At 45.9% G+C, this 27,817-nt stretch overlaps 1 protein-coding gene across 2 annotated transcripts in view; it reads right to left on the bottom strand.

The window, feature by feature from the left end:
- Nucleotides 1–52: 52 nt before the first annotated feature.
- Nucleotides 53–27,817, bottom strand: part of LOC311111090 (poliovirus receptor homolog) — an 80,920-nt gene continuing 53,155 nt past the window's right edge. For both annotated transcript variants that reach the window (XM_084153769.1, XM_084153767.1), the window contains exons 7-10: nucleotides 2,564–2,696; nucleotides 2,414–2,480; nucleotides 2,096–2,182; nucleotides 53–1,388 (exon numbers count right to left, since the gene is read on the bottom strand). In XM_084153769.1, the coding sequence (XP_084009895.1) occupies nucleotides 1,164–1,388; nucleotides 2,096–2,182; nucleotides 2,414–2,480; nucleotides 2,564–2,696 (512 nt within the window). In that variant the 3' untranslated portion in view covers nucleotides 53–1,163. The remainder of the gene's footprint in view (nucleotides 1,389–2,095; nucleotides 2,183–2,413; nucleotides 2,481–2,563; nucleotides 2,697–27,817) is intronic.

Below are 27,817 nucleotides of genomic sequence, written 5' to 3'. Positions count from 1 at the left end.
TGACCGCAGCAAAACTGACCACAACTTTAGAATGATCTGACCACACTGGATACACAGTTTAAATGTTTATTGAATCAAAAATGATCAAGTATCCAGCGCAGTAAAAACAGGTCAAATCCATCTGTCACAAAGCATGACAAAATCATTCATAATTCTGTTTGATTCACATTTTAAAATCAGACACACTACAAAAATAGGCACATCTGGTTTAACAATTAAGTGATTGCACAGAGAAGACCCTGAAATTGTATAAAAACCTAGACCCTGACAATATTGGACATTTCAACAGTAGACCTACATAGTACATTCTGTAACCAACATACTGTGGTAGAGCATGTTAATAGAGCTTTTAAATCCTGAGCGAACAGGCACAAATCATCAATGTTTAGACAAATCAATGTTAAAAGGTCAAATATATTTCCTTTTTATATATAAAAGATTGTCAGTAACTTACATTGTTTGATTTCTGTTCAGGCAATTGATTGTCCCTCTCTTATGGCTTGTATTGGGCTCCAGGAATCCAGAATTGTATCTCAGACACAGATCTAGGATCAGATTACATGATGTAAAATCTTAAACATAATCCTTAGGGAGTAAAACACACAACTGACCTTACACCAGTGTCTATAGGCAACGTCATCCTACTGCCTTTAGCTCAGAGTAGTGTACTACTAGTCAACGGACCCCAGAACCCATCTACATTACACAGTATGATGGCGCTGTCAATACACACTGATCTATTCCAAGGTCAGTGTTGCGTTATCCCCCTAATGGTAATCGTAAGGATTCAGAGAGGGTAAGCTGGCCCTGGATCTGTGCCTTTTAAACAATCTCACACACATACTGTACACATGGGACTTTAACCACATGTGAAGGAGTTTCAACCAACCGTGGTACAAATTAGTGTTCTTTTATGTTGTGTCTGACTTACACAGCATTTTAACGGTAAAGCGGATCCCTTTTTAAAAAACATGATTCCCGTTATTAGAACCTAAAACATACTCACTTTAGTTCACAAAGTAAAAGTCTAAATTGGAGATACTGATTGAACGGCAATGACTACAACCAGCATACACTGCGGCCCTCCCACAGACATCTAGTGTGTGATGTTCTTCATGTACAAACAGGTTTAGTCCCACACACACTTCCAATTTATCCCGTTTTCACACAAACATGGCCTGGGACACAAAGCTGTTTCCACGAGTCGTTCCGGCAGCAGGGGGGTGGTCCTCCTCGTTGTCATGGTAATCATTGGCCTTGTACTGGTTGGGGGCGTACAGGGGCGGGACTTTGTTCAGCCTGGGCTCATCCCAGCCAGAGGGGGCGGCAGCGTAGTACAACTCCTCCGCATCACGATTGTATTCCTCATCACTGTAAGCATCCAGGTCCTGGTGGGAAAGATAAACATCTTAATAATCATATAAAAATCAGGAGAACCAATGCAGTCTTCTAGTGACCCTTGCATTAGCCAACAAGCTGCGACAGTGCAACACCCTTTGAGAGTCTTGAACCCAGGTCTTCTAGCCCATGGGCAAACATGCTAACCACTGCTCCAAAAGAGTTCAATCAAGGGGGGAAATTGTAACTAGCTTACCTAAGCAATGGTTGCTACAGTATTAAAAATACATGTTTCTATCTATAGCATGTTCAGTGTAACAGCTATGCACATAGCAGCCCTCCATACCCTTCATTTTCCTACACGTTATCATGTTTGTGTACTGTTAAATAGGGCAATCATGTTGAGTAACTGATTAATTAATGATCATAAGTAGATGTTAAATTATTAATTTATTAATTTATTTTTGTTTCATGAATCCTTTACCAGGATGTATTATTAATTATATAGACAATGAACTAAGAGTTCAAAGCCAAATCTACAGAGCTCATTTGATGCATCTCAGTAGTCTAAAATGGCTTCTTCTCCCTGTCTCTATTCGCTCCATCTTTACTGATCTAAAAACACAGGCCAGGTGGAAGCAATATCATGGAGGCCAGCTTTCACCTGTCCAGGTCTTTTTATGTCTGAAGATTGAAGAAAGGAGTCAGGAGAGGAGGACTATTGAGAGATGCACCCCATGTATGGCTGTGTTCTTACCGTGCTGGGCTCAGCATTCTGGGGAGCGTAGTACAGGTGGTCCACGGGTCCATCCTCGCTCTCCACAGGGTCTCGACTGGTGTTCAGCTGCAGATGCAGACACACACACACATGATTATTCTCATCTACTCTGAGCTAGGGTAAAACATATTTCAGATGGACGCTTTCCTAATCAGCATAATATTTTAATCATTTAGCAATGTTGATAAAAACATGTTGTGGTGTTGTAAAAGACAAATTGAGGGGCCATATAGAGATATATAAACGTCTCCCATCACAGCAAGCCTAAAACAGTTATGGCTGGCCACCATCACTCACCCTATCAGTAGAGCTGCTGGTGGTCTGCTGCTTCTTAGGGGGAGGGGGCTTGTGCTTGGGTGGACCACTGAGAAAGTGAGAGAAAGGAAGGACTCAAACAAACAGTACGGATGATCACTTAGTATGAGTGACAGACAGACAAACACTCACTCTCCATTGTTCTGGTTGCGTTTTTTGCGGACCATGACCACAACACTGCCAATAATGGCCAGCAGCAGAACCACCCCAATGATCCCTCCTATAATACCGCCTGTAGCAGGACCCTTCACTGGCTTTTGTGTACCTACAGAGAGAGAGAGAGAGAGAGACAGGGAGAGAGAGAGAGACACAGGGAGAGAGAGAGAGACACACACAGGGAGAGAGAGACACACACAGGGAGAGAGAGAGAGAGAGACAGGGAGAGAGGGAGAGAGTGAGACACAGGGAGAGAGAGAGAGAGAGAGACAGGGAGAGAGAGAGAGAGAGAGAGAGAGACACAGAGAGAGAGAGAGAGAGACACAGGGAGAGAGAGAGAGACACAGGGAGAGAGAGAGACACACACAGGGAAAGAGAGAGAGAGAGAGAGAGAGAAAGAGAGAGAGACAGGGAGAGAGAGAAAGAGACAGGGAGAGAGTGAGAGAGAGAGTGAGTGAGAGACAGGGAGAGAGAGAGAGAGACACACACACAAGGAGAGAGAGGGACACAGAGAGAGAGAGAGAGAGAGGGGAGAGATGAGAGAAAATAAGGTAGATGATAGAAAATGTGAGATGGGAAGGAAGCGAAAGAATAGAATGGAGGTAAAAGGGGATAAGTACAAAGAGAGAGAGAAAAGAAGAGAAGAGAGAACATTAACAACAGTGTAGTGATAACATTCACATGCTGGAGTAGTCCCAAATGCACTGGAATAACCCTACAGTGCATTTCATTACACAACATCGTTTCATTTGCGGTGAAAGGTTCTGAAAGCGGAATTAAGAATATAATCCCCAAGTAATGAAGTAGGCCTACTAACTACAGTCAATGGTGTGTGTGAGACAGAGGTGCAAAGAAACTGTGTGTGTGGATGAGAGAGGTATAGAGAAAGTGTATGCGTGTGTGTGAGAGCTAGCCGAGATGCAGAGAAAGTGTGAGTCTGCCTTTACAGAAGAAAGGTCTACATTAGTGTAGACTACATCACATGGGGAGGCAGACAATCAGACAATGACTGTAGTACCTCCCTCTAATGAACCATGACCACTAGGACCAGTACTAACAATAGGATTATACACAAGACAGGAGTACATACACACACGGTGTGACCCATCTCATTATCCTCCCCATCATTGCCTAGGGGATTATGCTAATGAGGGAGTGTTAAAGGGCAACGAGGAGCTCAGCTAATTGGAGGAGAGTTACACAGGGAAAGTAATTGGTTGGCCCGATTGAATGTTGTTAGGCTTATAATTATGACTGTGGTACTGATGATCTTATAGCAATGCTCTGTAATGTAAACAATTGAGCATCCAATGACCTTTTCACATGCAAATAGCAGTTGTTTTCAATTAGACCGCATGTATACAAACGCTTTGGTTTCCCAGTAAAACTATATGAATGGTCAATAATAAATGATAATTTCATAAAATGATCTCAGAGTAGTTTACCCTGACATTTATAAAGACATTATTGTTCAGAACATGTCATGTTTAATGTGTGTAGTTTAATAGGTCTTGTGAGACAGAAAGATTTACACCACAGCAGTCGTCCAGTTATAGGATTTAGAAGGGAGTGTAACTAGGTGATTACTATGGTGTAATACATCTTGTTGTCCACATGGCGGTGCTGTGTCTCCATAACACAGGCTCTGAAGTACTAATTATATTCACTACCTCTGTTCTGTCCTTTCTTTGCTCTTCATCTCTCCCATGGTCGTCTACTACAGTATGCATCTAGCTATATCCATGCTCCCTTTTCTTCTATGGTGCTTTTTGCTCCATCCTAACTCCACCATCCCTCTCATTTGTTATCCCTCACTTGCCCCCCAATCCCCCCTTCCCTGATACATGTGCAAATATTGTACTATAAATTAAGCCTTCCTGTATTATACTTACGCTAAAATGTTTATTCTGTTCTACTAAGCCATTTACTTTATGTTTGTATTCTTATTGTTGTTGCATTGTCTGGATAGTGTATATACCATGTGTATCCTGTACATACCACTAATAAAACCTGAAACGTTTCCTCCCTCTCTCCATAAAACTTTTCCTCCCCTCACCTCCTTTTTACTGATAGGGAATAAACTGGGCTGGTGACAGCTTTATCTGGTAAGCATTCTTTATTAGGGTACTTTCTTTTCAGATCAGTTCAGATAAAGGAGAGGTGAGGAAGCCACTTTACGGTATTGAGATGCAGCCGCTGTCAGAGTGACTCCAGCAGTAGTGAATAGAGATCATGCCCTCTCTGTATCTGTGGTGGATGCCAGCCATGTCTCGCTCTAATGAAATCTCCCAGACGGCCCGAGCGTGCCTGCTGTGTCTCTCAGCTGGCGCCGTGCTATGCTGCCCTCCAACAAGGACGGGCTCCGTAAATTTAGCAAGACGGGAGCGCGCACACACGGAGCAGAGTCCAGCAGTCCAGCTGGCAGGGACATCTTGTATACTAACCAATATCCTTGTCACTCCCACCAACATTTATACACACCCACCCACAAATTGAGGCAGGGTTTAGCTGCTCTTGGTGTATTCAAGGATTCTACCTGTATTCTCAATGTAAGGTATGGTCTAAAATACTGCTAGAGTTTTCAAATATAAAAAAATACTGCCAATACTGCCAAAGTTCTACAACACTAGAGCCCTGCCGCATAAGATAGCTGGTGCATAATTAAGCGGTCTCTAGATGATTGCTGGGGGATTTTCCAGGCTGAGACAGACTGGCTGATCAGGAAACAGAGAGTAACATCTCTCTCTGCCTGCCTCTCTCGCTCTCTGTGCTGCCTGCTTGCCTCGCTCTCTGTGCTGTCTGCTTGCCTCTCTCTCTGTGCTGCCAGCCTATCTCTCTCTACGAGCTGCCTGCTTGCCTCGCTCTCTGTGCTGCCTGCTTGCCTCTCTCTCTTTGCTGCCAGCCTATCTCTCTCTACGAGTTGCCTGCTTACCTCTCTCGGTGCTGCTTGCCTGCTTACCTCTCTCGGTGCTACCTGTCTGCCTCTCCCAACTGGGATTAAGGTTAACATGCTTCCCCAGCCATCCATACAGGCCCATAGGACTCATCTGACCTCTGCTGGCTGACCTGGGTCCTAGCTGCACTATGCTGCACTTACCCCTGCCTCTCCCTTATCCCATCCTGCTATCCTCCACTGCCGCTGTCGTTTGGGAAACGCTTGTTTAGCTCTCTGTAATACGGCAGCCCAAATCTGTATCTCCAGCTCTGCATCTTTAATCTCCTAACGAGCAGAGATCAGCCTGTTTTATTACCCTCCCTGACCTCACACACACACACACACACACACACACACACGCCTTTGAGCCATCTCTGCTCCCAGATCTATACGTTTATTATACCTCAGCTATAAAAGTCATTGACCTACCTCTCTCTACGAGCTGCCTGCTGACCTCTCTCTACGAGCTGCCTGCTGACCTCTCTCTACGAGCTGCCTGCTGACCTCTCTCTACGAGCTGCCTGCTGACCTCTCTCGGTGCTACCTGCTGTTACCTGACCCAAACAGATTAAAGGCATTGATCGTTGGCCAAACAATCCTATTGTTGCTGATCATAAAATCCACCTGTATTGTTTTTTGTTTACTTTTTAAGATTGTCTTATGTGTCCGTTGAAGCTCAAACACGGTTACATTGATCCCAGATGACGGGAATACAGATTAGGTCTAGACAGATTGATCAGCATTGATAGAGATAAAGATTAGGATAAAGAGAGAGCTAAAGTAATGCCTTTGCTCAGTCAGGGAGAGGAGAAGCCTATCCCTTAGATCCTAAAGGCTTAACAGGGTTACATTACCAACATCCATTCAGCCCGACACACACAACTCGCACCCTAGCGACCCTGTATCCTGGTAACCAGCTGCCGCATACATAATCACACAGATTGGAGGTGTGTGTGTGGGTGAGGGGGGGGAGAAAGAGAAAGCAAGAGAGAGAGAGAAGGGCATACAGTGATAGAGAGAATAGTGGATGATTAGGGGAAATAGAAGAGAGTGGGAGAGACGGGGTAATGTAGAGGAATTCAGATCACTTTGGGAAATGCCTCTTCAAGTATGCTAGTCTTATATTACTGCTACTAAACACTATACACAATATAACTACCACCCACCCACCACCACTACTATGTGGAATCCTGTTGCCTACAGTCCCCTGCTGTTGGCTACTGCCTGCCTGGGCCTGGTGCTGTACTGAAGCTGTAGTCTGTCAGACAGGCCCAGTATTAATCTAGTGTGATTCCAGAGCTGGCCCCATGCATTTACACTGTCTGGGATTAAACGGATGTCAGGGACACCAAGCCTCTGTGTGTGTGTGTGTCTAACAGCAGGAAAGACTGAGTGTGTATGCATACGATTGAGTGTGGGTGTGTGAGTGTTTGACGTTGATCTCCCCCTCTCTCTGCAGGGAGACAGTGTGCTCCCTGCCATAGTGCATTAAGGCACAGACAGGCGCCCTGGGAGAAGGCAGGATATCTCTCTCGCTCTCCCTCATACCCTCTCTCTGACAAGCTCGTGGCTCCCCTCTCGCTGTCTCTGCGTCAATATTTACGGTCCACTTTACACTGGTACAGAGGTGGCTGGGTCCAGCCAGCACGGAGCAGGCCTGCTGCATTAGCCAAATGTAGCTGTCCAGTCCAGCTAAGAAGGAGTACTAGGGGTAGGAATAGGACTAGGCAAGCTGTAGTAGTCCAAAGGCGATACACACCAACCCACGACCACACCAAATACCTGTTCATCTCAGCAACAGAGAGAACATACACAGGTTGCAGCTGGCAGGTCCATAACAAGGCATTCACACACACGTATGTACATGTGCCACACACACAGTCCAGTCTGGATAACTATGAGTTGTATTATAAGAACCCAGGTCACCTCAGTTAGCTAGTGTATCATAATGTGAACTGTCCCTAACCTCCCCCTCCCTCCCTGGGGCCTGGTCTGTCACCCGTTGGTTTGTTTACCTGCCCTGTGACCTTCTGCCTGGGAGAATGTCCACTTCATTAAGTACTGGAGCACTACTCAGCCATGCACAGAGGGATCCCAGCCAGAGCGCAGCCTCGTACTGAGAGGGGATTGAGGTGAGACAAACTAACATTTACACTACTGTTTCCTCTACTAACACATAAAAAGAGATGTTCTGAAATGTCATCTGTACTAGTCTCAGGTGAGACTGGGTTAGATCAAAGCGATAGAGGAGGATGCCTTCCTGGAATGTAATATCACCTGTAGCTATAGTTGTTCAACGTCAGTAGAGATGGAGGAAAGAGAGGAGATGACGTCAGACTATTGAGATGTATCCTCTCGGCCACAGCAGTAGGCTAATTGGGGGCTGTCTCCAGTAGAATACCTCTCATAAGAGACTGATTAACAGAACAGGGAGCCGTAATGGCCCTGCTCTCCAGTTGCATTCTCTCCCCCTTTCATCCTATGCCCCTCAAGAGAATCCGCACAGCCAGAACTGCACAGGCCCGGCTCTAGCGCTGCATTCGGATTTAAAACTCTCATTAAGACAATTCTCCTCTGCCATGGGGAACTATTGGGCATATAAACAATAGAATAGAATAGGCAATGAGGGTTGATTTTGTTTGTCGAAAAAAGGACTTCCGTGGCTAGGTTTAGTTTGTTGTTGATTATGCAGGGTTACAGCGCAAGTAACATACACATTCAAGCATGCGCACGTTATTTGCATGGACATCTAATGGGCCTGTGGACATATGGGTGTGGAATCACAATGCAAACTAGACCCACAGTTAAGTACAGTTCCTCTCACATCTACATCTACTGTGTTCCCTGGGAAGTGTTGGAGGTTGTGGGAGCCTTGTGCTGATCACACATGGAAGTCACAGGACGTCGATGGCACCTTAATTGGGGCTTGTGGTAACGACTAGAGCGGAATCAGTGGAATGGTATCAATGTGTTTGATGCCATTCCATTTGCTCCGTTCCGGCCATTATTATGAGCCATTCTCCCCTCAGCAGCCTCCTGTGATGGAAGTCACTACCACCTACTATGGTGTTGCTATAGATGTGCTCTTCACAGTGGCAGTCTATCCTTAACAATGTAATATTACACATGGCACACTACAAACGCATGCACACATTTAGTATATGTTACAAAAACACATGCACAATCATACAGGCTGACACACACACACACATAATGTATGCATATGGATGCTAATAGTCACATTTCCACATGCACACCCACCCCTGCATGTCACAGATTAAGAATATCAAACTGCTTTACATGCATCACAAGGCATTACCAACAATATCCTCCACACAGACAACCCCATGAGCACACATAATGAATTCATCCTTCATCCACCATCTAATACGACACACTGCATCAAGACAGCCCATCTGATCTCACTGTCTGTCTCTCTCAGATAATCATTTTTATGTCACAATTTATCGGAATATCTCAATATACAGTTAGCAATATCACGCTCCTCCATCTCTCCCACCTCTCAGCGTGTGTGTGTGTATGTGTGTCAGAGATAGACAGTTCAGTAGCAACAGCAAAGTATAAAGTGGGTGAGTGAACATAAATACATTGCTGTGGGCGAGGAGCAGAGCAGAGTGTGTGAGGTAATCAATAACTACCAGTGAAGGACACTTGGTGCAGAGTAGAACACCAGGCCAGCCCTGCTTGAAAGACATGACACAAACACTGGTTGCACGCTACAATGACGCTCAACATGACAGTCAACACAATACAGAAAGACACACACACACACTGAGTGTACAAAAGATTAGGAACACCTGCTCTATCCATGACAGACTGAACAGGTGAAAGCTATGATCCCTTATTGATGTCACTTGTTAAATCCACTTCAATCAGTGTAGATGAAGGGGAGGAGACAGGTTAAATAAGGATTTTTAAGCCTTGAGACATGGATTGCATATGTGTGTCATTCAGCGGGTGAATGGGCAAGACAAAATATTTAAGTGCCTTTGAACGGTGTATGGTAGTAGGTGGTTTGAGTGTGTCAAGAACTGCAACGCTGCTGGGTTTTTCACGCTCAACAGTTTCCCCTGTGTATCAAGAATGGTCCACCACCCAAAGGACATGCAGACAACTTGACACAACTGTAGGAAGCATTGGAGTCACCATGGGCCAGCATCCCTGTGGAAAGCTTCGACACCTTGCAGAGTCCATGCCTCAATGAATTGAGGCTGTTCTGAGGGCAAAATGGGGTGCAACTCAATATTAGGAAGGTGTTCCTAATGTTTTGTACAACACACACACACAACCGCGAATCTTCAGCGAGGTGCAGAAATTCATACTTTTAATAAAACCTTATCGAATACAACCACTGACTTTTTCCTAATTTGTGTTGCTGAATGTGCTTGTGCCAATTGAATCTCAGTTTACGTAGTACGTCAAGGCCGCTACATCTCCAGTTGAGCAACACAAATGAGGAAAAAGTTGGTGGTTGTATTCGCTAAAAGTTTGTATTAAAAGTATAAATTTCAGCACCCTGCGGAAGGACCTCAGTTGTACAGGACAAACATAGGTACATGTATGCATTTTCAGAATTGACATTTTTACAAGAATCGGCTGAGGGTGACTCAGTTGTTGCTGGCAAATCGTGTGACCAGTTATCAAAACTCAACTCCGCCTAGATATAAGAGAACAGAGTTGAGCGTTCCTCAGCTACAATTCCCTATGATCAGAAGACATTCAATTAGAGCTCTTTGGCCACGCACACCAATGGTGCAGAAATTACCCCAACACAATCCCTCCTTACATGCACACACACAATCTTGCAGCTGCGATGCACACTGCATTTCATTCATTCCATCTCTAATGTGAGCAGCATCCTCATCTCTGAGTGCACATTATGATGGATTTTACTGTAGACACTAGTCAGTGTGTGTGTGCATGCCAGTCAATTTAAGTGTTTACCAGCGCACACTAAGTCATTGTGTGTGTGTGTGTGTGTGTCTACAGTAAGACACTACACTCCTCATTGTGCTTATGTATACACACACCAGTCATTCAGAGCTGTGTTGAGGGGAGTCATATCAGTGTTCCCTGAGGAGACACTACATACCCTCAGCCTCTTATACTGGTCCACATTACACAACCCCTTAAACACCCAGCACAGCACAGGGCTCTACATATTTAATATAGAGCTCAGAGGACAGAAGAGAGTGGAAGAGGGGGAGACAGGAAGAGAGTGGAAGAGGGGGAGACAGGAAGAGAGTGGAAGAGGGGGAGACAGGAAGAGAGTGGAAGAGGGAGAGACAGGAAGAGAGTGGAAGAGGGGGAGACAGGAAGAGAGTGGAAGAGGGGGAGAGGAAGAGAGTGGAAGAGGGGGAGACAGGAAGAGAGTGGAAGAGAGAGGACGAAGGGAGAAGAGGGCGAGAGGGGAAGAGAGGTGCTGTTGCATTGATTTCTTGGCAGTTTTACACCAGCCCAATCCTCCTGAACTAGTGTGTGTGTACGCATCTGCACAAGTGTGTGTCAGACTGCGTTAGACACGGCGAGAGGAGCGGGAACACACACACGGAGAGACAGGAGTGTGTGTGGAGAAGGAAGGTACCTGTGTAACACAGAGTCAGAAGGATGGAACAGAGCTGATGTGAGTGCTTTTGATCTGCTGCTAAGGGAATGGAAGCTACTCATTCTGAAGGATGAGGCAGAAATAGCAGCTATTACACACCTAGATGGGCAGTGACTTCCTTTCTACTCCAACTGTCTTCGCCTGGGCCGGTATTCTGTCTGTTCTCAATATCTCACAACGCTCAACTTTCTTTTGGTCTGTGTACCAGGGTTGGGGTAACTTCCATTTCAATTTAATCATTGAAAAGTTTCCATCCATTTTCTATGAGAAGTTTGCAGTTCTTGCATTTCAGTTCACTTCCTGGATTGACTGCGTTGAAACGGAATTGATCCCAATCCTGCTGTGTACACAATAGCAGTCACCTGAACAGGAGCAGATATGTCATTGTTCTCTGTGTAATCTATCAATGGCTTGTTCACGTTCAACACTTACTGCAGGCGACACACACTGCGGTATCAGATAGATGTGTCTACACCCCCCCTCCACCCGCGCACACACACACCGGTTAGACCTGTATCAGATCCATCTGTCTGTGCTCTACCAGCTCAACTGGAGGGGACCAACACACACCGGTCTCTGAGACACCTGTATCAGGTCCATCATCAGTGTTTCCTCTAGGTGACAGAACTGTCTAGCAGGTAACAGAACTGTCTAGCAGGTGACAGAACTGTCTAGCAGGTGACAGAACTGTCTAGCAGGTGACAGAACTGTCTAGCAGGTGACAGAACTGTCTAGCAGGTGACAGAAATGTATAGCAGGTAGCAGCAGCCAGGTAGCCACAGTGTGACAGGAACCTGACTGTCTGACTCACTAGCCGAGATAAAAGCTCAACCACTTCCTCTGAAACACACCAGTCATTAGACCATTAAGCAACATTAGGCTGGTTGACTTAGCATACATGCCATAGACAACAGTGTCCACTGTCACAAATAAAATGCCACCAACCCGTTTGACAGAGAGACTCTCCCTTCACCCTCTGCTATATGACACCAAGGAATGTTAACCTGCACCGAAACCCATCATCTCATTATCTTCACTCACTCTTTAACTAATTTGTTCTCTTTTCAATACACAACAATAAACCTCTAGCTCCTTTAAAAAATGACTGACATCATACCAGCATAGACTTAACACAGGTCCAATGCCTGAAGGAGAGGCGTGTTACTGAAAACGGAGGGAAAATATGACTGAAATAAGAATTCCAAAATGTCTGGCTGATTAAAAATATGAATTAAATAAAACACTGGGGGTAAAGTCTTTCAGAATACAGAATTAAAGAGAACAGAGGTTATATGAGTCCAATAATTCATCTATCGGTCTACAGATCTACAGTCTTCTATTGTATAGTGGAAGAACATCTCTAGCGACCAGCAACTTGTGTGTGTATATGCCTTGGCTGTGACATGCACTCCCCACCGCCTGCAGAAGCGTGTGTGTATGTGTGTGTGTGTGTGTGTGTGTGTGTGTGTGTGTGTGTGTGTGTGTGTGTGTGTGTGTGTACACGCTTGTGTGCGACATGCCTCTGCTGTTTGGATCATGAATATTATTCATAAGGCTGAATGTCAACATTGATGAATCCTTTTGCTGTAAAATGTGTGTCTCGCAGCTCCACCGCTGGACGTGGTGGCAGGCTAGCTATGACCCTGGTTGTCATCACTGTACTGTACAAAAACATTCCTACCACAAATAGAGACAGGAGGGATGGAGGGAGGAGGGTGTGAGGAGGGATGAGGAGGGTGGAGATGATGGGTGAGGAGGGTGGAGAGGGAGAGGAGGAGACATGGGGCAATAGGGGACACCGGGTGGACTGGACAGCCAGAGCTATAGGGGACAGGCATGGAGACGTAGCCTCAGAGACCGGCTATAGGCCTGGTTATTGTACAGCACCTCAAGTTGCAGAGAGCCCAGTGAAACTAGTCTCTGTGGATATTAGTATGATGTCAGCAGAGGGTTCAACTCACAGTAGTAATAAAACCACACACACGCTCTGACAAAGACACACACAACTCCCAGACAAAAGCTCCAGCAGCATTTCCATAAAGGAGTTTTTCTTGTTGCATTTTAAAAGCCCTCCTCATCCCATCATGCTTTTGACCTTTAAGGTTGAGAGAGAGAGAGAGAGAGAGAGAGAGAGAGAGAGAGAGAGAGAGAGAGAGAGAGAGAGAGAGAGAGAGAGAGAGAGAAATGAGGAGTGGGGCTATAGACAGGCTCAGGGCCCATGGATGAAGGACAAGGAAGGAGGGAAGGAATGAAGGAGGGAGGGATAGAGGCAGTGTCATCTCTGCTCCCTCAGGCTCTTCCAGCTGTTGTTCTCTCTTTCTTTTCCCCTCCCGGTTTTTCTCCTCCATCGCTTTTCATCTGCACTCACCTCAGAACAGAACAGAACAGAACAGAAGCGATGCCTTTTCAGAACCAAGGAACTCTCACACACTTGTAGTGGAGCTTTTGATAAATGCACTGTTCTTTTGTAGCTTGTGTTGTTGTGCCAAAGCATGCTCTTTGTGTTGAGTCAGTAAAACGTTAACATAATGGAAAGATATTCCCAACGATATACAGGCTCTCAGTTCTCTGCTATGTGACGGTAGACTGAGGCATCAGAAGCCCCCATGTTGGATGGACAGAACCATAGAATTATAATCACTAATCAATTAGAATTGGTCCTGTACGGTGAATGGTCCTGTACGGTGGTCGGGAGAGGTTGTGTTTTCTCTAGCAGGAGGTAAGCTTGGCTTCTTATATGGTGTTGAGTAAAGCTTAAACCATGTATTTAGATTGTAGGTAGGTATTGTAGTTAGGTATTATAGGTAGTTTACTCAGGTAGTTATTGTAGGTTATTGTAGGTAATTATTGTAGGTAAGGACTGTATTCGGCGGACCCCGGCGAAGCACGAGGCTAGCTTACCCACTACTTGGACCAACAAAGCTAGCTAGCTAGCTAGCGGGTAGCTACTGGTAACTTTTAGCAACAGTGGTTAATTGTTTCCAATGTTATTTCACGCTTAATAGTACCTGTGATTGAGCCAGCTAGCCGTCACCATTCAGCTGTTTTTCTAACCTCATTATCATTAACGTTAGGTGGTTGGTAGCTGCTGTACTTAATTACGGCTACTGATTGCAGTCTGCCAGTTTGGCTTTATACATAGCTTGGGCTTTGTCGAGTAAGGCTTAAACTATGTATTTAGATTGTAGTTAGGTATTATAGGTAGGCATCGTGGGCTGTATATTATTAAGTAGTATAGGTAGGCATCGTGGGCTGTTGTGGGTAGCTGTTGTGTAGTTATTGTAGGTTACTTTTGTATTCGGCGGTGCCGGGTGTAGCACAAAGCTAGCTAGCTAACTCACCTCCTGGATTAGCTGGCGAGTAGCTATTAGCAACGGTAGCAACTAAAAACAATATCCTTTTAGCCAGCTACATTCGTTCGCAGCGACGCCGTTTTTCAAACAAAGTCAACACAGCAGCCATTGCTAGCCAGCCAACACTACCAGCTGGCTGTACTGTGGTAGCTAAATACAATATCTTTGTGCTAGCTACCCAACGTTTAATCATTGCTGCGTTATGAAAGGTAAGCTTGGCTTCTTATATGGTGTTGAGTTAAGCTTAAACCATGTATTTAGATTGTAGGTAGGTATTGTAGTTTGGTATTATAGGTAGCTTACTCAGGTAGTTATTGAAGGTTATTGTAGGTAATTATTGTAGGTAAGTATTGTATTCGGCAGACCCCGGCGAAGCACGAGGCTAGCTTACCCACTACTTGGACCAACAAAGCTAGCTAGCTAGCTAGCGGGTAGCTACTGGTAACTTTTTGCAACTGTGGTTAATTGTTTCCAATGTTATTTCATGCTTAAGAGTACCTGTGATTGAGCCAGCTAGCTGCTACCATTTAGCTGTTTTTCTAACCTCATCCGAGGCATTAACGTTAGGTGGTTGGTAGCTGCTGTACTTAATTACAGCTACTGATAACAGTCTGCTGTAGTTTACAACAATTCTAATTTCTAAAGTGGAAGTTGGGAGAGTTTTACTCGGGTGGTTCAGTGAAACAATTATAGTTTCTGAGGTGGAAGTTGGGAGAGTTATATATATATATATATATTTTTTTTTTGGTGAGGGAGGCCTGCTCTCTCCTTTCCCAGATGTTTAGTTCATTTCATTCCGATCTCCTCTGCATTATTGTAGCCATCTGCTGCAGCCTGTCAACTATGCCTCTGCCTATCCCTGTTCTCTCCTCTCCGCACAGGCTACACAAACGCCTCACACCGCGTGGCTGCTGCCTCTCTAACCTGGTGGTCCCTGCACGCACCACACACCTGGAGTTCCAGGTCTCAGGCAGCCTCTGGAACTGCCGTTCTGCCGCCAACAAGGCTGACTTCATCCCAGCCTATGCTACCCTCCAGTCCCTCGACTTCCTGGCGCTGACGGAAACATGGATTACCACTGAAAACACTGCTACTCCTACTGCTCTCTCCTCGTCTGACCATGTGTTCTCGCATACCCCGAGAGCATCTGGTCAGAGGGGTGGTGGCACAGGAATCCTCATCTCTCCCAAGTGGTCATTCTCAATTTTTCCCCTAACCCATCTGTCTATCTCCTCATTTGAATTCCACGCTGTCACAGTCACTAGCCCATTTAAGCTTAATATCCTTGTCATCTATCGCCCTCCAGGTTCCCTTGGAGAGTTCATCAATGAGCTTGACGCCTTGATAAGTTCCTTTCCTGAGGATGGCTCACCCTTCACAGTTTTGGGGGATTTCAACCTCCCTACGTCTACATTTGACTCATTTCTCTCTGCCTCCTTCTTTCCACTCCTCTCCTCTTTTGACCTCACCCTCTCACCATCCCCCCCCACTCACAAGGCAGGCAATACGCTTGACTTCATCTGTACTAGATGTTGCTCTTCTACTAATCTCACTGCAACTCCCCTCCATGTCTCCGACCACTACTTTGTATCCTTTTCTCTCTCGCTCTCCTCCAACACTACTCACTCTGCCCCTACACAGATGGTAACGCGCCGCCGCAACCTTCGCTCTCTCTCTCCCACTACTCTCTCCTCTTCCATCCTATCATCTCTTCCCTCTGCTCAATCCTTCTCCCTCCAATCTCCTGATTCTGCCTCCTCAACCCTCCTCTCCTCCCTTTCTGCATCCTTTGACTCCCTGTGTCCCCTATCCTCCCGGCTGGCTCGGTCCTCCCCTCCAGCTCCGTGGCTTGATGACTCATTGCGAGCTCACAGAACAGAGCTCCGGGCAGCTGAGCGGAAATGGAAGAAAACTAAACTCCCTGCCGACCTGGCATCTTTTCACTCCCTCCTCTCTACATTTTCTTCATCTGTTTCTGCTGCTAAGGCCACTTTCTACCACTCTAAATTCCAAGCATCTGCCTCTAACCCTAGGAAGCTCTTTGCCACATTCTCCTCACTGCTGAATCCCCCCCCCCCCCCCCCCCCCTCCTCCCTCCTCCCCTCCTCCCCTCCTCCTCCCTCTCTGTGGATGACTTTGTCAACCACTTTGAAAAGAAGGTTGACGACATCCGATCCTCGTTTGTTAAGTCTAATGACACTGCTGGTCCTGCTCACACTGCCCTACCCTATGCTTTGACTTCTTTCTCCCCTCTCTCTCCAGATAAAATCTTGCGACTAGTGACTGCAGGCCGCCCAACAACCTGCCCGCTTGACCCCATCCCCTCCTCTCTTCTCCAGACCATCTCCGGTGACCTTCTCCCCTACCTCACTTCGCTGATCAACTCATCCTTGACCGCTGGCCATGTCCCTTCCGTCTTCAAGAGAGCGAGAGTTGCACCCCTTCTCAAAAAACCAACACTCGATCCCACTGATGTCAACAACTACAGACCAGTATCCCTTCTTTCTTTTCTTTCCAAAACTATTGAGCGTGCCGTCTTTAGCCAACTCTCTTGCTATCTCTCTCAGAATGACCTTCTTGATCCAAACCAGTCAGGTTTCAGGACTGGTCATTCAACTGAGACTGCTCTTCTCTGTGTCACGGAGGCTCTCCGCACTGCTAAAGCTAACTCTCTCTCCTCTGCTCTTGTCCTTCTAGACCTGTCTGCTGCCTTTGATACAGTGAACCATCAGATCCTCCTCTCCACCCTCTCCGAGCTGGGCATCTCCGGCGCGGCTCACTCCTGGATTGCGTCCTACCTGACCGGTCGCTCCTACCAAGTGGCGTGGCGAGAAGCTGTCTCCGCACCACGTGCTCTCACCACTGGTGTCCCCCAGGGCTCAGTTCTAGGCCCTCTCCTTTTCTCCCTATACACCAAGTCACTTGGCTCTGTCATATCCTCACATGGCCTCTCCTATCATTGCTACGCTGACGATACACAACTAATCTTCTCCTTTCCCCCTTCTGATAACCAGGTGGCGAATCGCATCTCTGCATGTCTGGCCGACATATCAGTATGGATGACGGATCACCACCTCAAGCTGAACCCTGGCAAGACGGAGCTGCTCTTCCTCCCGGGGAAGGACTGCCCGTTCCATGATCTCGCCATCACAGTTGACAACTCCGTTGTGTCCTCCTCCCAGAGTGCGAAGAGCCTTGGCGTGACCCTGGACAACACCCTGTCGTTCTCCGCTAACATCAAGGCGGTGACCCGATCCTGCAGGTTCATGCTCTACAACATTCGGAGAGTACGACCCTGCCTTACACAGGAAGCGGCACAGGTCCTAATCCAGGCACTTGTCATCTCCCGTCTGGATTACTGCAACTCGCTGTTGGCTGGGCTCCCTGCCTGTGCCATTAAACCCCTACAACTCATCCAGAATGCCGCAGCCCGTCTGGTGTTCAACCTTCCCAAGTTCTCTCACGTCACCCCCCTCCTCCGCACACTCCACTGGCTTCCAGTTGAAGCTCGCATCCGTTACAAGACCATGGTGCTTGCCTATGGAGCAGTGGAGCAGTGAGGGGAACGGCACCTCCGTACCTTCAGGCTCTGATCAGTCCCTACACCCAAACGAGGGCATTGCGTTCATCCACCTCTGGCCTGCTGGCTCCCCTTCCTCTGCGGAAGCATAGTTCCCGCTCAGCCCAGTCAAAACTGTTCGCTGCTCTGGCACCCCAATGGTGGAACAAGCTCCCTCACGACGCCAGGACAGCGGAGTCACTCACCACCTTCCGGAGACATTTGAAACCCCACCTCTTTAAGGAACACCTGGGATAGGATAAAGTAATCCTTCTACCCCTCCCCCCCAAAAAAAAAAAAAATTTAAAAAAAAAAATTATGACAAAAAAAAAAATATATATATATAATTGTAAAGTGGTTATCCCACTGGCTATAGGGTGAATGCACCAATTTGTAGTCGCTCTGGATAAGAGCGTCTGCTAAATGACGTAAATGTGCCCTTGAGCAAGGCACTTAACCCTAATTGCTCCTGTAAGTCGCTCTGGATAAGAGCGTCTGCTAAATGACTAAAATGTAAATGTGAATCTCTCACCAATCACCCCAACCACTTGTGCCCCTTCTCCCTCCCTCCCCTTTTTTCTCTCCTCCTCTCTCTTTCTCTTTCACTCTCTCCTCCTCTACACAAATGACTCAGTGGAACAGGTCAACTGTTACAAAATTCCCCCTGCAGCTCAACCTGCCTAATACAAAGCCTGGCTCATCAAGTCAAATAGACTGCCTACACACACTGGGAGCAGAGACACACACTGAATGCAGTAGCCACGCACACACCCACACACACTAATATTATACAAAGTAATCTCTAAAATCCTCCAGCCACATAAAGTGTCAAACATACACCTTAGCCAAATATATTTAAACTCAGTTTTTCACAATTCCTGACATTTAATCCTAGTAAAAATTCCCTGTCTTAGGTCAGTTAGGATCACCACTTTATTTTAAGAATGTGAAATGTCAGAATATTAGTAGAGAGAATGATTTATTTAAGCTTTTATTTCTTTCATCACATTCAATTAGTATTTGGTAGCGTTGCCTTTAAATTGTTTAACTTGGGACAAACGTTTCGGGTAGCCTTCCACAAGCTTCCCACAATAAGTTGGGTGAATTTTGGCCCATTCCTCCTGACAGAGCTGGTGTATCTGAGTCAGGTTTGTAGGCCTCCTTGCTCGCACATGCTTTTTCAGTTCTGCCCACACATTTTCTATAGGATTGAGGTCAGGGCTTTGTGATGGCCACTCCAATACCTTGACTTTGTTGTCCTTAAGCCATTTTGCCACAACTTTGGAAGTATGCTTGGGGTCATTGTCCATTTGGAAGACCCATTTGCGACCAAGCTTTAACTTCCTGACTGATGTCTTGAGATGTTGCTTCAAATATCCACATTCATTTCCTTCCTCATGATGCCATCTATTTTGTGAAGTGCACCAGTCCCTCCTGCAGCAAAGCACCCCCACAGCATGATGCTGCCACCCCCGTGCTTCACGGTTGGGATGGTGTTCTTCGGCTTGCAAGTGACCCCCTTTTTCCTCCAAACATAACGATGGTCATTATGGCCAAACAGTTCTATTTTTGTTTCATCAGACCAGAGGACATTTCTCCAAAAAGTACAATCTTTGTCCCAATGTGCAGTTGCAAACCGTAGTCTGGTTTTGGAGCAGTGGCTTCTTCCTTGCTGAGCGGCCTTTCAGGTTATGTCGATATAGGACTCGTTTTACTGTGGATATATATACTTTTGTACCTGTTTCCTCCAGCATCTTCACAAGGTCCTTTGCTGTTGTTCTGGGATTGATTTGCACTTTTCGCACCAAAGTACGTTAATCTCTAGGAGACAGAACACGTCTCCTTCCTGAGCGGTATGACGGCTGCGTGGTCCCATGGTGTTTATACTTGCGTACTATTGTTTGTACAGATGAACGTGGTACCTTCAGGCGTTTGGAAATTGCTCCCAAGGATGAACCAGACTTGTGGAGGTCTACAAATTTTTTTCTGAGGTCTTGGATGATTTCTTTTGATTTTCCCCATGATGTCAAGCAAAGAGGCACTGAGTTTGAAGGTAGGCCTTAAAATACATCCACAGGTACACTTCCAATTGACTCAAATGATGTCAATTAGCCTATCAGAAGCTTCTAAAGCCATGACATCATTTTCTGGAATTTTCAAAGCTGTTTAAAGGCACAGTGAACTTAGTGTATGTACACTTCTGACCCACTGGAATTGTGATGCAGTGAATTATTGTGATGAAGTGAAATAATCTGTCTGTAAACAATTGTTGGAAAAATTACTTGTGTCATGCACAAAGTACAGTGAGGGGAAAAAGTATTTGATCCCCTGCTGATTTTGTACGTTTGCCCACTGACAAAGAAATGATCAGTCTATAATTTTAATGGTAGGTTTATTTGAACAGTGAGAGACAGAATAACAACAAAAAAATCCATAAAAACGTATGTCAAAAATGTTATAAATTGATTTGCATTAGAATGAGGGAAATAAGTATTTGACCCCCTCTCAATCAGAAAGATGTCTGGCTCCCAGGTGTCTTTTATACAGGTAACGAGCTGAGATTAGGAGCACACTCTTAAAGGGAGTGCTCCTAATCTCAGTTTGTTACCTGTATAAAAGACACCTGTCCACAGAAGCAATCAATCAATCAGATTCCAAACTCTCCACCATGGCCAAGACCAAAGAGCTCTCCAAGGATGTCAGGGACAAGATTGTAGACCTACACAAGACTGGAATGGGCTACAAGACCATCACCAAGCAGCTTGGAGAGAAGGTGACAACAGTTGGTGCGATTATTCGAAAATGGAAGAAACACAAAAGAACTGTCAATCTCCCTCGGCCTGGGGCTCCATGCAAGATCTCACCTCGTGGAGTTGCAATGATCAATGGGAACGGTGAGGAATCAGCCCAGAACTACACGGGAGGATCTTGTCAATGATCTCAAGGCAGCTGGGACCATAGTCACCAAGAAAACAATTGGTAACACACTACGCCAGGGGTGTCAAACGTCCGGCCCGCGGGCCGGATCAGGCCCGCAAACGGGTTTAATCCGGCCCGCGAGATGATTTTGTAAAGTATAAAAATGCGCTGCAATTTTTCAATAAACCAAACTGCTGTTCCAATTGCGTCCACTGGATGGCGCAATAGCAATTGTGTTAAGCAAGCTAACTGTTTATACCGGGGCAGAGCAAGTAGGTCAAGCACGTGCAGCCAATGAGCTACTTTGTTTTGCCCGCGATATTTATTACGGCTTCTACTTTTAACATTATGTGCTTTGGCACCCTCATTGCCCCAATATGTCTCTGTCAAAAAAGAGAAAAGTTGACACAGAGTGCTGAGTGTTCCAAGAAAAATGGTCATCCTCCTATTTATTCACGGAATTGAATGGGAAAGCTGTATGTTTGGTGTGTTCACAGCATGTTGCAGTGCTGAAAGAATATAACCTTCGTCACCACTATGTGAGTCTTCATGCCGACAAATATGACAACTTTCAAGGACAGCGGAGAAGAGAGAAGGTGAATGAACTGTTGGCGGGTCTGAAGAAACAGCAGTCTGTGTTTACTCACAGCCGAGACATCAGTGACGCTGCAGTGAAAGCTAGCTACCTCATTGCTAATGAAATCGCAGTGGCTTCAAAACCATTTAGTGAAGGTGAATTTGTAAAAACATGCATGATGAAGGCAGCGGAGATTGTGTGCCCTGAAAAGCGGCAGGCTTTTGCAAATATCAGCCTGACAAGAAACACAGTTGCAGACAGGATTTCCGATCTTTCAGTGGATTTGGACAGCCAGTTGAAGCAAAAAGTAAAGTCATTTATTGCGTTTTCGGTTGCAATTGATGAAAGCACGGACATTACAGATGTTGCACAACTGGCCATTTTCATCCGCGGAGTTGATGACACATTGACCGTCACGAGGAGTTCGTGGAGTTGGTGCTGATGACAGATACAACGACAGCAGCTGATATTTTTACCGCACTCGTCGGCGCACTGGACAGGGTCGGAGTGGACTGGTCTCGCGCTGTCAGCCTGGCTACAGATGGTGCGCCATCAATGATCGGGAAAAAAGCAGGCGTTGTGACAAAGTTCAGAGAGAAAGTGCAATCTGCAAATGGAGGAAGTGATTTTTTGACTTTTCACTGTATTTTGCACCAGGAGGCTTTGTGTTGCAAGTCATTAAAGATGGATAACGTCATGAAGGTGGTCATCCAAACTATTAATTTCATCCGATCCAGAAGCCTGAATCACCGTCAGTTTGACAGCCTTCTCAGAGAGAAAGACCACATCTATGGCCTGCCATACCACACTGAGGTAAGATGGTTAAGCCGAGGTGCTGTGCTGAGGCGTTTCTTTGATTTACGAGAAGAAATTGAACAGTTCATGGAAGAAAAGGGCAAACAAGTGTTAGAATTTCATTCCGCAGAATGGATGCAGGACCTTGCATTTATGGTGGATGTTACAGAGCACCTGAATAACTTGAACAAACAGCTGCAAGGGCGCAACAAAGTTGTCACGCAGTATTATGACAGCATACGTTCTTTCAAGTTGAAGCTGTCATTGTGGGAGACGCAACTTGCCGGTGGTGATGCAGCTCACTTCCCCTGTCTGAAAAATGTGTGCGCGACCCAACATGTGGCAGACATGAAGCGGTTCAAAGATAAAATAATGGGACTGTTATGGGAGTTTGAGCAACGCTTTCAGATTTTTGGTGAACTGGAGAAAGACTTCAACGTTTTTTGCTCGCCATTCACCGTGAATCCCTCTGATCTGCCCGTCAGCATCCAACTTCAAATAATAGACTTGCAGTGTGACTCGGATTTGAAGGGCAAATTTGCCGCAGCTGGCTTGGACACATTTTATCAGAATCTCTTGCCAGGTTACCCCAACTTGACAGCCCTCGCTGCAAAACTGATGTGCATGTTTGGAACCACATATCTTTGGGAGCAAGTTTTCTCTGTAATGAGCATGAATAAAACAAAGCTGCGCTCAAGGCAAACGCACAAGCACTTGAATCACATCCTGAAGTTGGCTGCCACTCAGGATGTGACGCCTGATATTGATGCGCTGGTGAAAGCTAAAAGATGCCAGGTATCAGGAGTCAAATAAACTATGCAACCCCACTTAAAGTGCTGCATGAGACACCCTGATATAGTTCTGTGATATACTTCTGTGAATCACTGAGGCATTGTGTGTTTGTGTGTTCTTTGTCCTCAGAACTTTCAAATAACTTGAGGTGTTTTATGATTAATAGTGATGTTGTGCTTTTGGACACACTGTCCTCAGGCTCCAGCTTTATGTTTATATGTTTTTATGTTGATGTGCTATTGTTTTTATTTTATTTTATTTTATTTGTATATTTAACCTATTCTTGACTCTGTGGTTCTTGCACTTGTTTGGGGAACAGGATTTCATTATTTTTATCTACATTTCTGCCTGAGAAATGACACCCTGATATAGTTCTGTGATCTGTGAAACAGTTCTGTTAATCACTGAGGCATTGTGTGTTTGTGTGTTCTTTTTCTTTAGAATTTTCAAATAAACTTGATGTGTTTTATGATTAATAGTGATGTTGTGCTTGTACTATTTTGGACACATTGTCCTCAGGCTCCAGCTTTATGTTGTATGTTGATCGTATTAAAACAAAGAAAACAATCTGAAGTTGTTGTTTTTAAGTTATATATACCATGATTTTTCCGGTCCGGCCCACTTGGGAATAGATTTTCCTCCATGTGGCCCCTGAGCTAAAATGAGTTTGACACCCCTGCACTACGCTGTGATGGACTGAAGTCCTGCAGCGCCCGCAAGGTCCCCCTGCTCAAAAAAGCACATATACAGGGCCATCTGAAGTTTGCCAATGAACATCTGAATGATTCAGAGGAGAACTGGGTGAAAGTGTTGTGGTCAGATGAGACCAAAATGGAGCTCTTTGGTATCAACTCAACTCGCCGTGTTTGGAGGAGGAGGAATGCTGCCTATGACCCCAAGAACACCATCCCCACCGTCAAACATGGAGGTGGAAACATTATGCTTTGGCAGTGTTTTTCTGCTAAGGGGACAGGACAACTTCACTGCATCAAAGGGACGATGGACGGGGCCATGTACCGTCAAATATTGTGTGAGAACCTCCTTCCCTCAGCCAGGGCACTGAAAATGGGTCGTGGATGGGTATTCCAGCATGACAATGACCCAAAACACACGGCCAAGGCAACAAAGGAGTGGCTCAAGAAGAAGCACATTAAGTCCTGGAGTGGCCTAGCCAGTCTCCAGACCTTAATCCCATAGAAATTCTGTGGAGGGAGCTGAAGGTTCGAGTTGCCAAACGTCAGCCTCGAAACCTTAATGACTTGGAGAAGATCTGCAAAGAGGAGTGGAACAAAATCCCTCCTGAGATGTGTGCAAACCTGGTGGTCAACTACAAGAAACATCTGACCTCTGTGATTGCCAACAAGGGTTTTGCCACCAAGTACTAAGTCATGTTTTGCAGAGGGGTCAAATACTTATTTCCCTCATTAAAATGCAAATCAATTTCAAATCAACATTTTTGACATGCGTTTTTCTGGATTATTTTTTTGTTATTCTGTCTCTCACTGTTCAAATAGTCTTTGTCAGTGGGCAAACGTACAAAATCAGCAGGGGATCAAATACTTTTTTCCCTCACTGTAGATGTCCTAACCGACTTGCCAAAACTATAGTTTGTTAACAAGAAATTTGTGGAGTGGTTGAAAAACAACCTAAGTGTATGTAAACTTCCGACTTCAACTGTACGTACGTGAACCACACATGCTACAAAGGTACATCACATTACACCAGTAGCCATGCAGGGCCAAAGCCACAGACACTCAGGTAAACACACACACACACGCCACCCCAACTCCGCACACCTACACACACACTACAGAAGACAACCCAATGCATTGTTCCACAGATACACTATGAATAGTGATTGACTAGGGAAGAGGAGAGCTGAGAGACACACTGATATAAAACAGATATTACCACACCAGGACAGCAGCACCGTAGAGGGTCCTAAGCAGGATAAACGACCACAGACAACCTGGCCACAGACGAGATAGGCTACGCAGCAGAGAAAACCTCAGACACTAGACAAACCATGTAGCACAGAAACAGATATAGAAATGGAACAGCTCCATACATCACATGGCCGGTGTCCCAAATTGCAACCTATTCCCTATGAAGTGCACTACTTTTGACCAGAAATGGGCTCTGGTCAAAAGTAGTGCACTACATATGGAATAGGTTGGCTGCATCCCTGGTGTGGGCCTATGGAGGATAAACGACTGGAGAAAAGCTCATAGACAGGCCCTGTAACACAGAGATAAATTCTAGAATAGAGTAGAGGCATGGAGCTAGAGATGATAAAAGACTAGAGACTCCCAGACCAGACACACACTAAAGTACAGCTAAACCAATATAGTTCTGCTATGCCCAAGGAGCCATAGGTGGTAAAAGATGAGAGCTCTAATATTGCTGTGTGTGTCTGTGTGTCTGTGTGTGTTACTCATTGCTCTCGTATGTCACACACACACACTGCTCTCATGTCAGACACTCCTCTGCACAAGGACATGAATCAGGCCTCTCCATGGAGCTGCCCACAGCACCATAACTATGCCCCTGTCACTGTGCCCCTGCAGTGGGTTAAGAGCAGAGCTCAGCAGGTAGGCTAAGACTCAGCAGACAGGTAGATACACCACACAGTTCAATACTTCAGCTCCCCTCTGTTCTGCCTTCTAGACAATGCCTGGCTTGCAACAGAGAAGCTCAATAAGTTAAAAGGGGAAGGAACTCCTTCCTCCACAAAATAGACAGTGATCTGATTGGCTGCAGGTAACACTGGGGGGTTGTCAGTCTCCTGTGGTATTGAGATCAGAGAAACAGGGAGAGAGCGATATAAGGTGAGGAAGAGAGAGACAGTCTCTCTGAGCAGTGAGAAGAGAAGAGGAGCGAGGTGGGTTGTCAGATTCTCTCACCCAATTCACCATCCATCTCCCTTCTTTATTATGAGAGAGTGACACAGAGAGAGAAACAGAGAGAAACCAAGAGAGCGAGAGAAAGAAACCGAGAGAGAGAGAGAGAGAACCCGAGAGAGCGAGTGAAACCGAGAGAGAGAGAAAGAGAGAGAGAACCCGAGAGAAACCGAGAGAAAGAGAGAGAGGTAATTGAGAGGAGGGACAGAATAGAAGAGGTGAAAGAGTGAGCAGCACAGAGAGTGATGGAAAAAGTCCATTAACAAAACCTCACAACAGGGCAGGACACCTGGAGAGGAGAAGACTGATATGTGATAGAGAAAAAAAGAGAGGTGTTCAGATAGAGAGACAGTGTGTGTGTGTGTGTAGAAGTGTCAAGAGAAGTTGCCTCACACACAGACATAGCTGTGTGAAGTTGTCACAATACTTCCCTCAACCTGACTCTATTTGATGTCAGACAAAGAGAACAGAAATAGACTTCACTCCTACAGAGAGATGAGACCACACAGTCACTGAACAAATCACTCTGGACTGCCTCAGAGAGAAGACACACACACACACATATACACACACACAATCTCTATCCCGTGTGTGAGAGACGAATGTACACAGTCACAAAGACACACTCTGACCAGTTGATTCTGGACCTGACAGAGTCCAATAAAAATGTCATTCAAGTCATCCTGATCAAACTAGAGCCAGAGTATTTCTGGTTCTGCTCTTCTCTTGATCGGTGTGTGTGTGTGGTAAGAGCCCGATTGAGAGCCTGTTGAGACTGTGAATTAAGCAGCCAGTGCATCTGATCTGCAGAGCGCCCAGAGCCAAACACACACTGCATCAAAATCATTTCCATCACACACACACACACATCTATTCTTAGGAGCGGAGCCGGAGTAACCATTCTCATATCGATATTGATAAGACTCACAGACAGAGAGTAGGTTAGTGCTGCCAGCTAACCAGGACCCTGAAAAATTGTCCTTTTATTATTCTGTGTGCTTCAGGGAGAGGTTTAGTTCCAGGTACATCACAGCATGGGAGCTTGACGCACGCGCATGCATACATATACACATACACACACACACACACACACACGTCTCTTTCATCTGCGGCTGCCGTCTGTTTTTGCAGGTGGTGGTTGAGGTCACTGCACCACTGAGGGGGACATACAGAGAGAACACACACACACACACACACACACTGATCTCACAGAATCTAAACTAACACAGCTGCACTAACCCCATGCCCCCCTCTTCTAATCCTACCCCCCCCCCCCCGTTCCTCTCCTCACCCCAAATCCACCCCACTCCTAAACCTACACCCTCGATCATCTCCCCCTACACTATAATGAAACCCATCACCCTACAACAATCGCCCCCGCCCCCAAAAAAAAAACGCTGTCATGTGGAAGGTGCACTCGACTGGATCTACATTCATCCATCTAGCCCCCTCTACCCCCACCCCCATCTCAACCCTGTCAGATACCCCCTCCCTGCCCCTCTGCTCTGGTGGCAGTGGGCCAACCATGCACCACCCCTGGGAGCCCTGCGTTGTCCTGCTACCCACAATCCCCTGCTCCCTGTCTGCCGTCAGCTCCAGCTCTGTCAGCATCAGGACAGGAAGAGTAAACTCCTTGGGACGCTAGAGGATACAAGGGCATCCATCCCCCCCGCACAAGGCCTGGAGTAGAGTGTGTGTGTGTGTGTGCACAAAATGTAGCTTAATAAAACCTTGAGAAGAGTCAACATTATGACTTACTGATAAAGGGGAACAA

This window comes from Coregonus lavaretus (assembly GCF_964263955.1).
Source record: "Coregonus lavaretus genome assembly, chromosome: 3".
Lineage (NCBI taxonomy): Eukaryota > Metazoa > Chordata > Actinopteri > Salmoniformes > Salmonidae > Coregonus > Coregonus lavaretus.
The sequence above is the reverse complement of the archived record's forward strand: the minus strand, read 5'-3'. Positions and strand labels throughout refer to the sequence as shown.